A 12,830-nucleotide genomic window follows, 5' to 3' on the forward strand; every position below is an offset into this window, starting at 1 on the left:
ATGGTTGCAAGAACGGGTATTGTGGATCTGGGGTCTCAGGGAGGCAAATACACTTGGTTCCAAAAATCCACCTCTGTAGGGGGAGGATGCAGTCTAAAAAGGGCGAGACTTGATAGAGCGTTAGCTTCGATTGATTGGCGAATGATTCATCCTAGTGCTATTACCAATGTCCTTAGTGCAGCTACTTCGGATCATAGACCGATCCTTTTGGACACGGAAGGTGGTGCAAACTGTGGGAAGTCAATGTTCAAATATGAGCTAATGTGGGGAAGGGATCCAAAATGCCATTGGGTAGTTAAAAATGCTTGGAAGGATAAACTACACCAAAACCCGATGATCAATATCTACAGAAAGCTTAAAAGGACAAAAGAACATCTCTCAAAGTGGAATCGAGCCCACTTCAGATTAATTGGGAACCAAGTGAGTGATGCTAGATCAACTCTACAACAACTTGAAAGCAGAGACTTTGTGAATGGAGATGAATTAGCCAAAGCCAGAGACAACTTGAATGAGGCTCTTGCAAGGGAGGAGATTTTTTGGAGGCAAAAGTCAAGAGTGAAATGGCTGCAGCAGGGTGATAGATGTACTAAGTTCTTCATGGCTACTACAGTTATCCGACGACGAAGGAACTACATTCAACAAGTGCGAAAGGAAGATGGAAGCTGGGAAAGAAATCCAAATTGTATTACAAAGATGTTTATTGAACGTTTCAACAACACTTTCATTGACAAAAAAACAACTCCTCTGCCTGTGCTAAGTTGGCTTGAGGAATGGAATATCTCGTCCCATGAGAATGAACTCCTAAAAGCTATCCCATCGGAGAAGGAAATTGAAATGTGTATTCGATCTATGGGACAAGACAGAGCTCCTGGACCCGATGGAATGTCAACGGGCTTCTATATACAACATTGGCCCACTGTCCAAAGGGATGTTTTTGATATGGCCATCCATTTCTTTCGAAATTTTGAGCTACCGCACTGTATAAATAACACCAACATTGTGTTAATTCCAAAGAAAGATTGTCCGAGTGGAGTTAATGATTATAGGCCGATTGCTCTGTGTAATGTTGCCTATAAATGCATCTCAAGAATCCTAGCACTCCGGCTAAGAAGTCTTCTCCCAGCCATTATCTCCCCAGCCCAAACAACATTTGTTAAAGGTCGGCTAATAGCTGAGAACACGGCTGTTGCGAAGGAAATAGTTCACTCGATGAGGAAAAAACGAGGGAAGAAAGGTTTCATGATGATTAAACTTGATATGGAGAAGGCATATGATAAGATGAGCTGGAATTTCATCTTGGAAGTGCTGGAAATAATGAAATTCGACATAACCTTCATCAGGTGGGTAAAACTGTGCATTGAGGTTCAACGAATGGGGCTTCTGCTTAATGGCACTGTTCAGGGAGTCATCTCGCCATCCTGCGGTCTGCGACAAGGCGACCCGTTATCTCCTGCTCTCTTCATCATAGAAGCGGATGTTCTGTCTAGGTTAATGGCAAAGAATGAGGCGGGTAAGATTGCGGGCTTCAAATTCACAAGGGGGGGGGGGGCAGCTATTACCCACCTTATGTTCGCGGATGACATTATTTTGTTTGGAAAAGCATCAGTAAAAGAAGCTAACAATTTCCTTAAGTGCTTCGATGAGTATTGTGCTTGGTCGGGGCAAGCGGTAAACTATCATAAGTCGACTGTTTATTTTACTCAGGGAGTTCCCGGTAACAAGGCGCAAGAGATTATGAACATCCTGGGAATGAAACGGATGCAAAATGACTCTATATACCTTGGGCTACCGCTCTTTAGATCCTTCAAAAGATCTAAAGATCTCAACTTCCTGGTGGATAAAGTAATGCAGCGAGTAAAGAGTTGGAAAACAAGACTTCTTTCCAAGGCGGGTCGAGCTTGTCTCATTCAGTCGGTAGCTTCTTCCCTTGCTACCTATGTTGCAGCCTCGGACGTAATTCCAAAAACAATCGCTAGAAAAGTGGATAAGGAGTTGAGAGATTTCTGGTGGGGGGATACAAAGGCAAAAAAAACTTTCCATACTGTTGATTGGAGTTCCCTTTGTCAATCAAAAATGCGAGGGGGCCTCGGATTCAGAAAAATTGACACTATCAACTCAGCCTTTATTCTTAAATGGGGTTGGAAAGCCCTAACAGATAAAGAGAGCGTCTGGGGAACAATTATCCAAAATAAATATCTAAACCACAGAAACTTCTTCGATGTGGAGATCAATAGCAGAGACTCAAGCTTTTGGAAATCGATCCTAAAGTCTAGGTCTCTTCTACTCAACCATGTTTGCAGAAAGATTGGCAATGGGAAAGAGACATCTATTTGGTTTGACCCGTGGGTGCCTTTCGCTAATAGAAGTCCCACACCACTTTTGGATGCAACACATGGAGTGGCATGGGTAAACCAATTTATAACTGAAGACGGTTGTTGGGATGAAGAGATGATCAAAAGCTGGTTCAACCGAGCTGATGCGAAAGCCATCCTTAACATTCAACTCCCGCGGGATGATGTGAAGGATGATTGGCTTTGGATGGGGGAACCAAGTGGCTTGTTCTCAATTAAATTGGCTTGTCGATTTGTGAAGGGAGAAAACTCAGCTACCTCTGTCGACCCAAAATGGAAAATGATCTGGAACTCCAAGGTTCATCCGAGATTGAAGCTCATTTGGTGGCAAATGGAGAGGAACGCATTCCCAACTAGAGGGAAACTTGCTTGTGTCATGGAATTAAATTCTATATGCTACCCTGTTTGTGGAGAGGAGACCGAGACCTTCTTCCACCTGATGTGGAAATGTACTTATGCTAAAGCCCTATGGTTTAACTCCTCACTGGGATTACGAGTGGAACTGGTGGATGTTCATGACTGGGAGCAGTGGAAGAATTGGTTCTTAGAGGATACCAATAGACCACCAAACATCACCTTCTTAGAGATTATGGTTATTGCACTTTGTGTAATGGAAGCTATGTGGAAAGAAAGAAACTCTGTTGTCCATGGCCAATCAAAGAACTTGATATGGCAGGTGTTATCCAACATAAATAGAAAAATTAGGGAACAACTTCATGTAGTCTCCAATGCAGTGGAGGATTTCTGTGCTTGGAGTCCGCCTCCGGCGTCGTGGCTTTGCTGCAATTGTGACGTTTCCTGTGATGATGAAGGAATGGTATTAGCAACAGTGGTTCGTGATGACCAAGGAAGGATCGTTACAATCAAAACTGAGAGAAACCATCTAACAGACCCTTTAATTGGAGAAGTTGTTGCCGTTTGCATGACTGCTGAATTGATGATAGACAAGAAGGTTGTGCACGTCGTATTCCAGAGTGACAACATTGAAACAGTCAAGGCATTCTCCAATGCGACTGATAGGGATTGCAATTTCAAATTGGTGAACCTTAGAAGCCGCTTTCAACAGCTCTGCAAGGGATTCCAGAATTGGGAAGTAGGACATGTGCCGAGAAGATGCAACTTTATGGCTCACAACATTGCCAAATGGGCGCGGGAGAATAGTGTTACTGGGATCATTCTCTGCAGTGACCTGACTGCCGAGGTGCTGAGTGATTATGTCGAATGGAACAAGCACGCAGGCTAAGATGGTGATGAAAACTCTTTGTTCTGATTGTCTGGTTTTGATGATAGTTGCTGTCTTAGTTTCTGTAGTTTATTTTCTGCTGTAGTTTCAATTTCCTGATGTTTTCGTATTTTCTATCATGTAGACATTTTGCTTGGTTTTTTAATTAATGAATTGGGGTGTCTAACACCCCCTCCTTCATCAAAAAAAAAAAAAAAACTAGTTATAGCTAAAATTTTACTATTTCAGTGATTGTTTATGTACTAAACCATGCTCCCCAGACTTTGATATCTACCAAATCATGCACCTCAAACTTTGATATGTACTAAATCATGCCCTTGAACTTGCATCCATGTTAGAATTTTTTTTATTAAAATTAGACAAAAGTCCTTAAATTCAACAATCTCAATAGTTCGGGGGGAATTTTTAACGGCCAAAAAAGTTCAGGGGCACGATTTAGTACATGTCAAAGTTCAGGGGAAAAAATTACTAATTAGCCTTATATATAATATAATGTTTAGATTATATAATTAAGTGTGACAAGATATTGATTTTATCAAATAGTAACATATACAATAAGAAGTTACATAGTTTGAGCATAAATTAAAAAAAAAAGAGTTGCAAATCCTTGAAAGATGATAATAACAAACTTTGTAACTCCTCTCCATATTATCACTCGTAATAAGTAAATTGAGTTACTAATTATATTTGAATGTAATTAAATGGTAGGTATGGAAATACAGTTGTTGAGGACCTATTTCTATCATTTATAAGGTATATAAATCATATAAAATTAACGTGGGAAGTTTTGAACCGTTTTGAGTTATTTTGCTAAATGTTGAAAAAATTGGTAACTGGTTATTAGTTACCAAATTTTGAGATTTTACACTATAGGCGACATTTTGTGTGACTATTTTTCAGGAGTGTTTTGTAAAAATAGTCTTTATGAAACTTTTTATTAGTAAAATAACTTTATAAAAAATTTTATTAGCAAAATAACTTTTTATGGTCACTAAAATGACCATGAACTGCACTGTGTGACCATAAACGACTATTATGGTCGCAAAACGACCATAGATTTACATTGTGCTACTATCATGGTAGCATAAAGTAAATTAATTGAGGTTATTTTGTAAATTTTAATATTTGAAATAGTTAGTTTGCCAATTTTTTTTTTATTTTCTGCATGTATTTTATAACATTTTTTGAACGTTGTGCTCTGTTCTAACAACTCCCATAACTTTCAAATCACCTATTTAAGTCCATAAATGTCCAATTTAATATTGGTAACTACCAAGAGCTTTACGGTGATCATTTATGTTTAATTGAGAGTGAAAACTCTATAAATAGAGGTCATATTGTTCACTTGAAAAATGTTGTTAAATACATTTTATTGTTGTTAAAACCCTTGTGAGAATATGATCATTTTTAGACACTAGACTGAGCATATGAGGCTTGAAAATCCTTAAGAGTATTTCTAGAATTTTTCTAAGTGTTCATCTTGATGTAATAATTTTACTTGTATTTTAAGTATTTTAATTGCAATCCTCTTATTTTTTTTTCTTGTAATGAGAATATTTCTAAGAGTTCCTAATCCATTCATGTTCGGGGACGGACCCATTAACATAAATGTGGTAGCTATAGCCCCCACTAATAAAAATACTGCCTTTTAAAAAATTAAATGTAAATTTTTTAATTTAATAATTATAAATCAAAATAGTAGAAAATTCTCCACAAAATTAGATAAATTTAGTAAGAGTGATTATAATGTAGCTACAAATATTTTTTTATGATAAATAAGCCTCTACAAAATAAAATTTTTGGGTCTATCACTGTTTATGTTCAACTTATGACTAGCTGCTCATAAATTAGTTATGCATGTACTTAATATGGATAGTAAATTAATTTGGATGAATAACTTTCAATCTCATAATATTTATGATGTGCTCAACTCTAATTACTCTCAATAGAGTAGTGTCTTTGTTTTTTTTTTTTTATTTATTTTTTTGTTTTTTTAAAAAAAATACACAATATAGTTATTGTATCAAATACATAATAGTAACAATAAATACACAAAAATATGTATCAAATAGACATAATCATAGAATCATTTTTTTTTTATCAAATTCATAACTACATATGTACATTGGACACATATTTGTAGTGTGCATTTATTACATCTTTTTTATGTATTTTATATTAGAGCATTGCTATTAGGCACCAGTGGTGCCTAACACCTTCTCGACATGTCGCGTTGCGATTAGCTAGCGATACTTCCTGAAAGTTATTATATTAAACTATATGGGACCCAACACTTAATTGGACCAATAACGATATTAATACATAGGAGGATACTAGACACCACTGGTGACTGGTCCCTTTAGCATTTTTCTTTATATTACTACACCATGTAGTTGTAAACTTATGTTATGTTATAGAGAGCTCTCCATTTTTTGTGGATTGGGGTCTGTGTGGGTCCTATGGTGGGGTTATGAAGAGCCCTCATTTGTCTGATGTGCTAGCTAAAATTCTAGTACTAATTAAAGCAAAAGCAAAGTTGTGAAAGAGATATCATAATATTGTTGTCTTTGCTGTGTAGGCAAATTCTTAATAAAGATAATTCCGAATCTCTGGCTGGTAGATATTGATGTTGATATCTTTTGGAATTCATTAAATTAAACTATCTATGCCCATGTGTTTATATATTCTAGTATGCAAGCATTACCATTACAAATATTTTGTGGTGGTAACTTGATCTTATCTATATTTAATTCGTGTACAAATAAAAGCTAGCTTACAAATGAGTTTGATAGGGAATTTACAATAAATAAACAATTAATGACTAAGCTAAGCACAATCAAATTAAAATATAGAAACAAACATGAAAATTTGTTTGAAAATTTTGGAAAGTGTTTTGTTTTAATGAATCATACTTGGGAGTGGGACCACATAGATATGTATATATATATATATATATATATTTGAAACAACTTGCAAGTGTATATCACAATAAGTTCATGATTTCATGTTACAAAGTGTTAAGAAATTGGATACATTCCAAATGACTTCCCTATCTAGCCCCAAAGTCCTTTTAGCTAAATTATGAACCAATACATTACAATTTCAGTAGTATTAGGGAAATGAGATAAAGAGTTGCAAATCAACCTTAACAGACCTAACAATAGAATAAGCATACTTATTGATAAGTTTATTTTTATGTATTTTTAGAGTCTATTTTAGTATATATTTTAGTAGTTTTTATTTCTTTTTGTTCAGATTTACACTTATTTTCTTTTTGTTTTAAGTTTTAATAGTCAAATACATCATACGAGTTGAAATGAGAGAAAATATGTTAAATAAGATGAATTTGACAAATTTAGCATGAATTTTAGAATTGTAAGATACAATAGGTGAAAAATTCTAAGTTTTAGATGCTTAACACGTTGCGTTTGTGATAGAAAATAAAGTTTGAATCTTCAAGTTAATTTTTGACTTCGAATTCTGTTTTGGACGTTTTATATATCGTTGGAAAGGTTGTTTCAAGCTCTATTATTTGGTTCGATGTTAGAGTCCTAATTGTAAATATTTATGAAATGTTATTTAAGATTAACCCTATTGTGTAAAACTCGGAATTATGACTAGGAGTACTGAGACTTGATCAGGATCGCCCGTGGATTGGGATTTCTCCTCATACTTTGGAAATCAAGTAAAATAGTGAACTAAGCACATAGAGTATAGCGCGGTGGCGCAATTATATGTTATTTGAATTGTTGTTAAGAAAGTGAGAATTAGGGTTATTACCCAAAGTTTATATGATGGGAACTAGGGTTACTACCCTAAGTACATATATCAAAAATTAAGGTTATTATCCTAAGTAAATATGCTATAAGTTAGGATTATTACTCTAAATATATTTATTGTGAATTAGGATTACCACCTTAAATATATGTATGGTGAATTAGGGTTATTACCCTAAATATGTATGTCTTAAGCATGCAATAATGTATATGTGAATGAATGAACATAATATGCGAGTTAGGGTTATTACCCTAAAATTTTGAATAGTTGAGTATATGTTAAATGTGTTGTATGCATATTTATATATATTTATATATATATCAAGAGTTATGTGTATAAAATTTAACCAGATTAGGCTTGATAAACATCATCAGGATGAACCACTGTGAGAGCATGTTGTATGGATTATGTATATATAAGTAGAGTTATGTGGGTAAGGCATAAATAGGTTAGAATCGGTAACTATAACTGAGACAAACCTTAGTAAGGCCTTAAATGTAAAAGAAATGTGTGAGTGTAACACGTGGGTCTATGTTACATAGACATTAATTATAGATTATAGTGACATTATTATATATGGAATAATGTGATGTAAAGTGCGGTGGCACAGTATATACGCAATGGCGTACTATATGAGTGTAATTATTATGATTGTTCATACTGTATTATATTACTCTGTCTTGCTAGGCCTTGGCACGTGGATGCTCTAATGTGCATGTATTAGTAAAGTGAGGTTAGTTTAGCCATGAGTTTGAGGGTTTTAAAGATAAATTGTACATATCTGCCCAAGTTAGATCACAAGGGTTGGGTCCAACAAGAAATTGTGTAGAAATTCTTATTTTGTCGCTTAGATCAGTCTGTATGAAATGACTTGTAATATTTTGAAAATAAATTTTACGGAATCCCGAATATGTAACTTTAAATATTTTGGTTTGTAATAAAGTTTATATTATTGCAAGTTATTTATTTAAATTAAGTTTATTATTAATTTTAAATCACTTGGCTTATGGACCCCGATTAATGAGATTAGATAATTGTAATCACGACATGTGGCGTTCCTTTGAGTAGGACATTATATTTTTAATAAAACCATCTGGTTGCTTCATGTAGATTTCCTCACTGAGATCACCATGTAAAAAGGTAGTTTTCACATCAAGTTGCTCAAGTTTTAAATCCTCCATAGCCGTTAATGCCAACAAAGCTCAAATTGATGGATGTTTTACCACAGGAGAGAATATCTTATTATAATCATTACTATCTCTGTGTGTACCCTTTTACTACCTCTAGCTTTAAATATATCAGTATCCCTTTTTTATGCCTATAAAACCCCTTACATCTAATAAGCCTTATACTAGCTAGTTTTCTTACCATGATCCAGGTATCATTCTTTTTCAATGAATAAACTTCCCCATCCATTGCGTTGTTCCATTCCAGCTTGTTTTCACTTCTCATAGATTTTGCATAAGTCTTTGGTTCATCATAGTTGAGATTTGATACATTCAAGGCATAATAAATTATGCGTAACCAAACCTTTCTGGTGCCTTTGCGCTTCTCTTTTCTCTGTCTCTAACAAGCTGGTAATCCAAAATGGCTTCAGTACCCATGCATTTCTTGCATCTCATCACTTGAGTCCTCTTCCTGTGCCTCAATAGCTAGCATGTTCTTCCACTACCTGGTCTACACTAATACCCCATTAATTCCCTACCTCAAACTGTATTTTACCACTACCTTCATTCTGTTGTGGATCAATTCTTGAGTGTGTCTTTGTATACTTTATCTTCCTCAAAAATCACATCTCTACTGATAAGTATTAATTTTTGATGATTTCCAGGTTCAATGCTCCAAAAAGTTTGTATCCCTTAACACATGGTGGATACCCAATGAACACACTCTCTAGTCCTGGGTTAACTTCTTTTGTCTTAGGTGAGCATATGCAATGCATCCAAAAGTCCTTAGGTGATCATACCTTGCTCGCTTTCCTAACCACATCTCAATTGGAGTTTTAAAGGTTATTACTGAGGAAGGGTAGTGGTTAATTAAGTAGCAAGTAGATAATATAACTTTTATCCAAAAGTTTTTAGGCAAACCAGCATAAATCAACATGCACCTAACCCTATCAAGGATTGTTCTATTCATCCTGACTAAGGCCCTTCCAACTGCAAAGTTCAAACGTTGTCTAAATCTTCTCAGGATTACAAATGAATCACAGTAATCCTTGACAGTGTCTGTAATCTAGTTTAATGTTTTCTTTTGTGTCTATTGTTTGTAATCTATAATAGCTTTAACAGAATTTCAACCAAGGTAGAGATTGTTAGTTATGGTCGGTTAGTGACTAGTATAGACACCTAGGACAAAGCTATAAATAGCTTTAGGTCATTCATTGTAATTAGAATTCAGTTTAGACACCAAAATTTTAAATACATTACTATTATGTTCAATAAACGAGCTATATTGCTCAAGTTTTCATTTCAATCTCAATTCAAGCATAGTTTGTAGTGTTCTTGGATCAATGTTATTGATTGCATAGGAATCGATCATTCTTAACAAATATCTATTCTGTTTACCTCTACAACTATTACAAAATCCATTGCCTATAAATTATATAGCAATAATATTGAAATTAAGGTTTGGGTATTGTAAGAAGTAGGTTTAAGACAAATGCAAACAAAGAGCCAAGGCCCCATTTCTATATGCAATGCATTTTTTTTTTTTGAAGAAAAACATATTTCATTAATAGAATAAGTTAGACCTCACGGTCATTACATAATAAGTTTAACGGAATGGTAGATAGCGGGATATCACCAAATAATTTGTGGGTAAACGCCCACTTAGCCACATTACGGGCAACAAAATTACAAGTCCTGCTAATATGAGAGAAAATACAACTCGAAAATAAAGAAGAGTGACTATTACAAAAAGAGACATAGTTTCCAATAACCCAATGAGACTCCTTCCCATTGAGAGCATTGATGACTACCCTCGAGTTGCTTTCCACGATGACAAACTTGGCATCAAAATCCAAAGCAGCAGAAATAACCAAACAGCACGCTGCCGCTTCCCCACAAAGAGCATCCAAAGCAGCAATGCATTTCACACTATGTAGAAAAACAATAACAAAATAATAATAATAATAATAATAATAATAATAATAATAATAATAATAATAATAATAATAATAATAATACACCCTAAAAAAACTTTTCTTCCTATTTTTTTGTTAATAGTGTTCTCCATTACTGAGACTTGTTCATATCTAACCCCAGACACACATATCTACACATTGTTTATTTATTTATTTTCTTTCTTTAATTTTATGTGGTTATGCCTTTTTCTCAAAATACCAAAAATATAACTATAACATCTGTTGCTATTGCTGACATATATTTTGGCTCTGAATATAAAATATATTTTGTTGATATAGCAATAGCATGAAAGATTTTTGTTTGTGGTGTGGATAGTTTCTTCATTCACTGCTACATATTTTATTTGGAAAATTAATAACTGTAATACTCGGTACCTTAATTAATAAGGTGGGTCTTAAGATTTTAAATTTGTATTTTAGTATAAAGTAAAAAAAAGTAACAATAAAAAAATTGTATTCAAATAATTAAAACACTAAATACAAGTGTTATTAATAGAAGTGTTATTCATAGAGGTTTAAAAACTAAAATTTAAATATAGAGTAAACAAGCATTTATTAGAATTCAAACTCATGACCTCTCCCATCATGAAATAGTTTACTATTATACCAAAACTTGTATTATGTTCATAAATATTATTTTTATTTAAAAATATATGTTATAACTAGTTAAAATGTATGTATATATTCTTTTTGATTTTTTTTAGAAAAAACGACTGTCTCTCCTCGCCTCTATATAGGTCTACTCCTACTTACTATAAATTAAGGCAAATTAAATCTCTATTTTTTCGTAAGTTTCTAAAATTATGATGAATATTATAGTCTTTAGCATAACAAAATATATAATTATAAATATCTCTTGTTATAGAAATAACTTGTCTTTTCCCATTACAAATAATGTCATAATTTTAAATTTAGTTTAAAACCATGAGTTTTGAATTTTTGACCACTTATTACTCTCTCTATTTGGAGATCTCATCAAGCAAATTAAGTTGGTCTTATCTCATTTTATCAATGTTCCAATCTCTCATGTTAAGTGCTCTGCTAACATTTTTGCTCACAAGCCTGCAAGATTGGCTTTGAGGTTAGATAAAGTTTCAATTTAAATCAGATGACCCTTGTATTCTTGCTGCTCTTCTCTTTCCTTAAAAGCATTCTTTGTTTAAAAAAAAACACCAAGTCACCACATTTAACATTGAGTGACCAAAATCATATTTATACAGAGCCCCAAAATGTTATTTGATTATATTTAGTTATTTGAGTCAATTTGAGTCTAATTAGTCAAATTTTGAGGGAAAAAAAGAGAAGAGAGTTTTGTTTTTCAATTAATATTTTTTGCTTGGTATTTCTTCTTTGACACATCAATAGTTTTGGACAGAACATAAACATATGAGATATTTCAATAGTTAAAGTTTTAAGGAGATATTAGGTTGCATTAATATTGAAAAATATCTTCAGATATTTGTATGATATTTTTTCATATATATATATATATATTGAGCAGATATTTTGACTAAATTGGTATATTCTGTTTGATTGGTTGATTTGGAAACTGAAACAATGTGTGATGATACAATACATGAGCTTAGCTTAGGTGTTTTTGTATTTGTGGTACTGAAATTGCCAAGAACCACCAACTTTGCACACACACACACCAATGAACTCTTTACTATTATAGTATTATTGTCTTCTTAGCCAATTTTCTTTCTTAAAACTGCAACAATATAAATAATGAAGATCTCTTTGAAAAGGACACATACTTTATGTTTTTTGTCCAATATCTAAGTGTACGTATTTATAATGTTTAGTAACACATGTTATACTTTTTTAGCAAATACAAACTATACATTGATAATGATAATATATGGTGTACTTATAATAATTTTTATATCAAATTTATAGTTTGATACCTATAAATTGTAAGTATAAAGAGTTGTCTTGCTAGTCAAATTTGGCCTAGCATCCTTTGAGGATCTTTGAATTTGGCTTGGTTTAAACAAACCAAGAAGTCTTATAGCACAAGCAGGTGTCGTTTATGATATTTAGCTGAACCAAAATTTATGTATTTTAAGAAAAAATATTTGACATCGAATTGTTTAGGTAGTAGCATTAAAGAAAGCCTAAAAGTTAGACTAAAGCTTGTAAAAGAGAAAAAGTTGTCTAATCTTGATAGAACTATACTTAAAAAAGTAAAAGAGTTGTAGTGTATTAGCAGAATTCACGCTTTACCCCTTTATTTGTAATTGACTCAGTTTGATTAATAAAAATTTATTTCTTGAAAAAAAAAATAATAATTTGATCATGGCATTACACTTAATAC

The 12,830-nt window shown here is 33.3% G+C and overlaps 1 protein-coding gene across 1 annotated transcript; it reads left to right on the plus strand.

Moving 5' to 3' along the window:
• On the plus strand, positions 1 to 3,594 carry LOC133038488 (uncharacterized). Its single transcript, XM_061116656.1, has one exon. It carries the CDS (start codon positions 1 to 3, stop codon positions 3,592 to 3,594), a length of 3,594 nt encoding a protein of 1,197 aa, XP_060972639.1.
• The last annotated feature ends 9,236 nt before the right edge of the window (positions 3,595 to 12,830 follow it).

This window comes from Cannabis sativa, chromosome 5 (genome assembly GCF_029168945.1).
Source record: "Cannabis sativa cultivar Pink pepper isolate KNU-18-1 chromosome 5, ASM2916894v1, whole genome shotgun sequence".
Lineage (NCBI taxonomy): Eukaryota > Viridiplantae > Streptophyta > Magnoliopsida > Rosales > Cannabaceae > Cannabis > Cannabis sativa.

What these genes read in the sequence shown, in the direction of transcription:
- LOC133038488 (XM_061116656.1), top strand. Translation starts at nt 1, where the DNA reads ATGGTTGCAAGAACGGGTATTGTGGATCTGGGGTCTCAGGGAGGCAAA.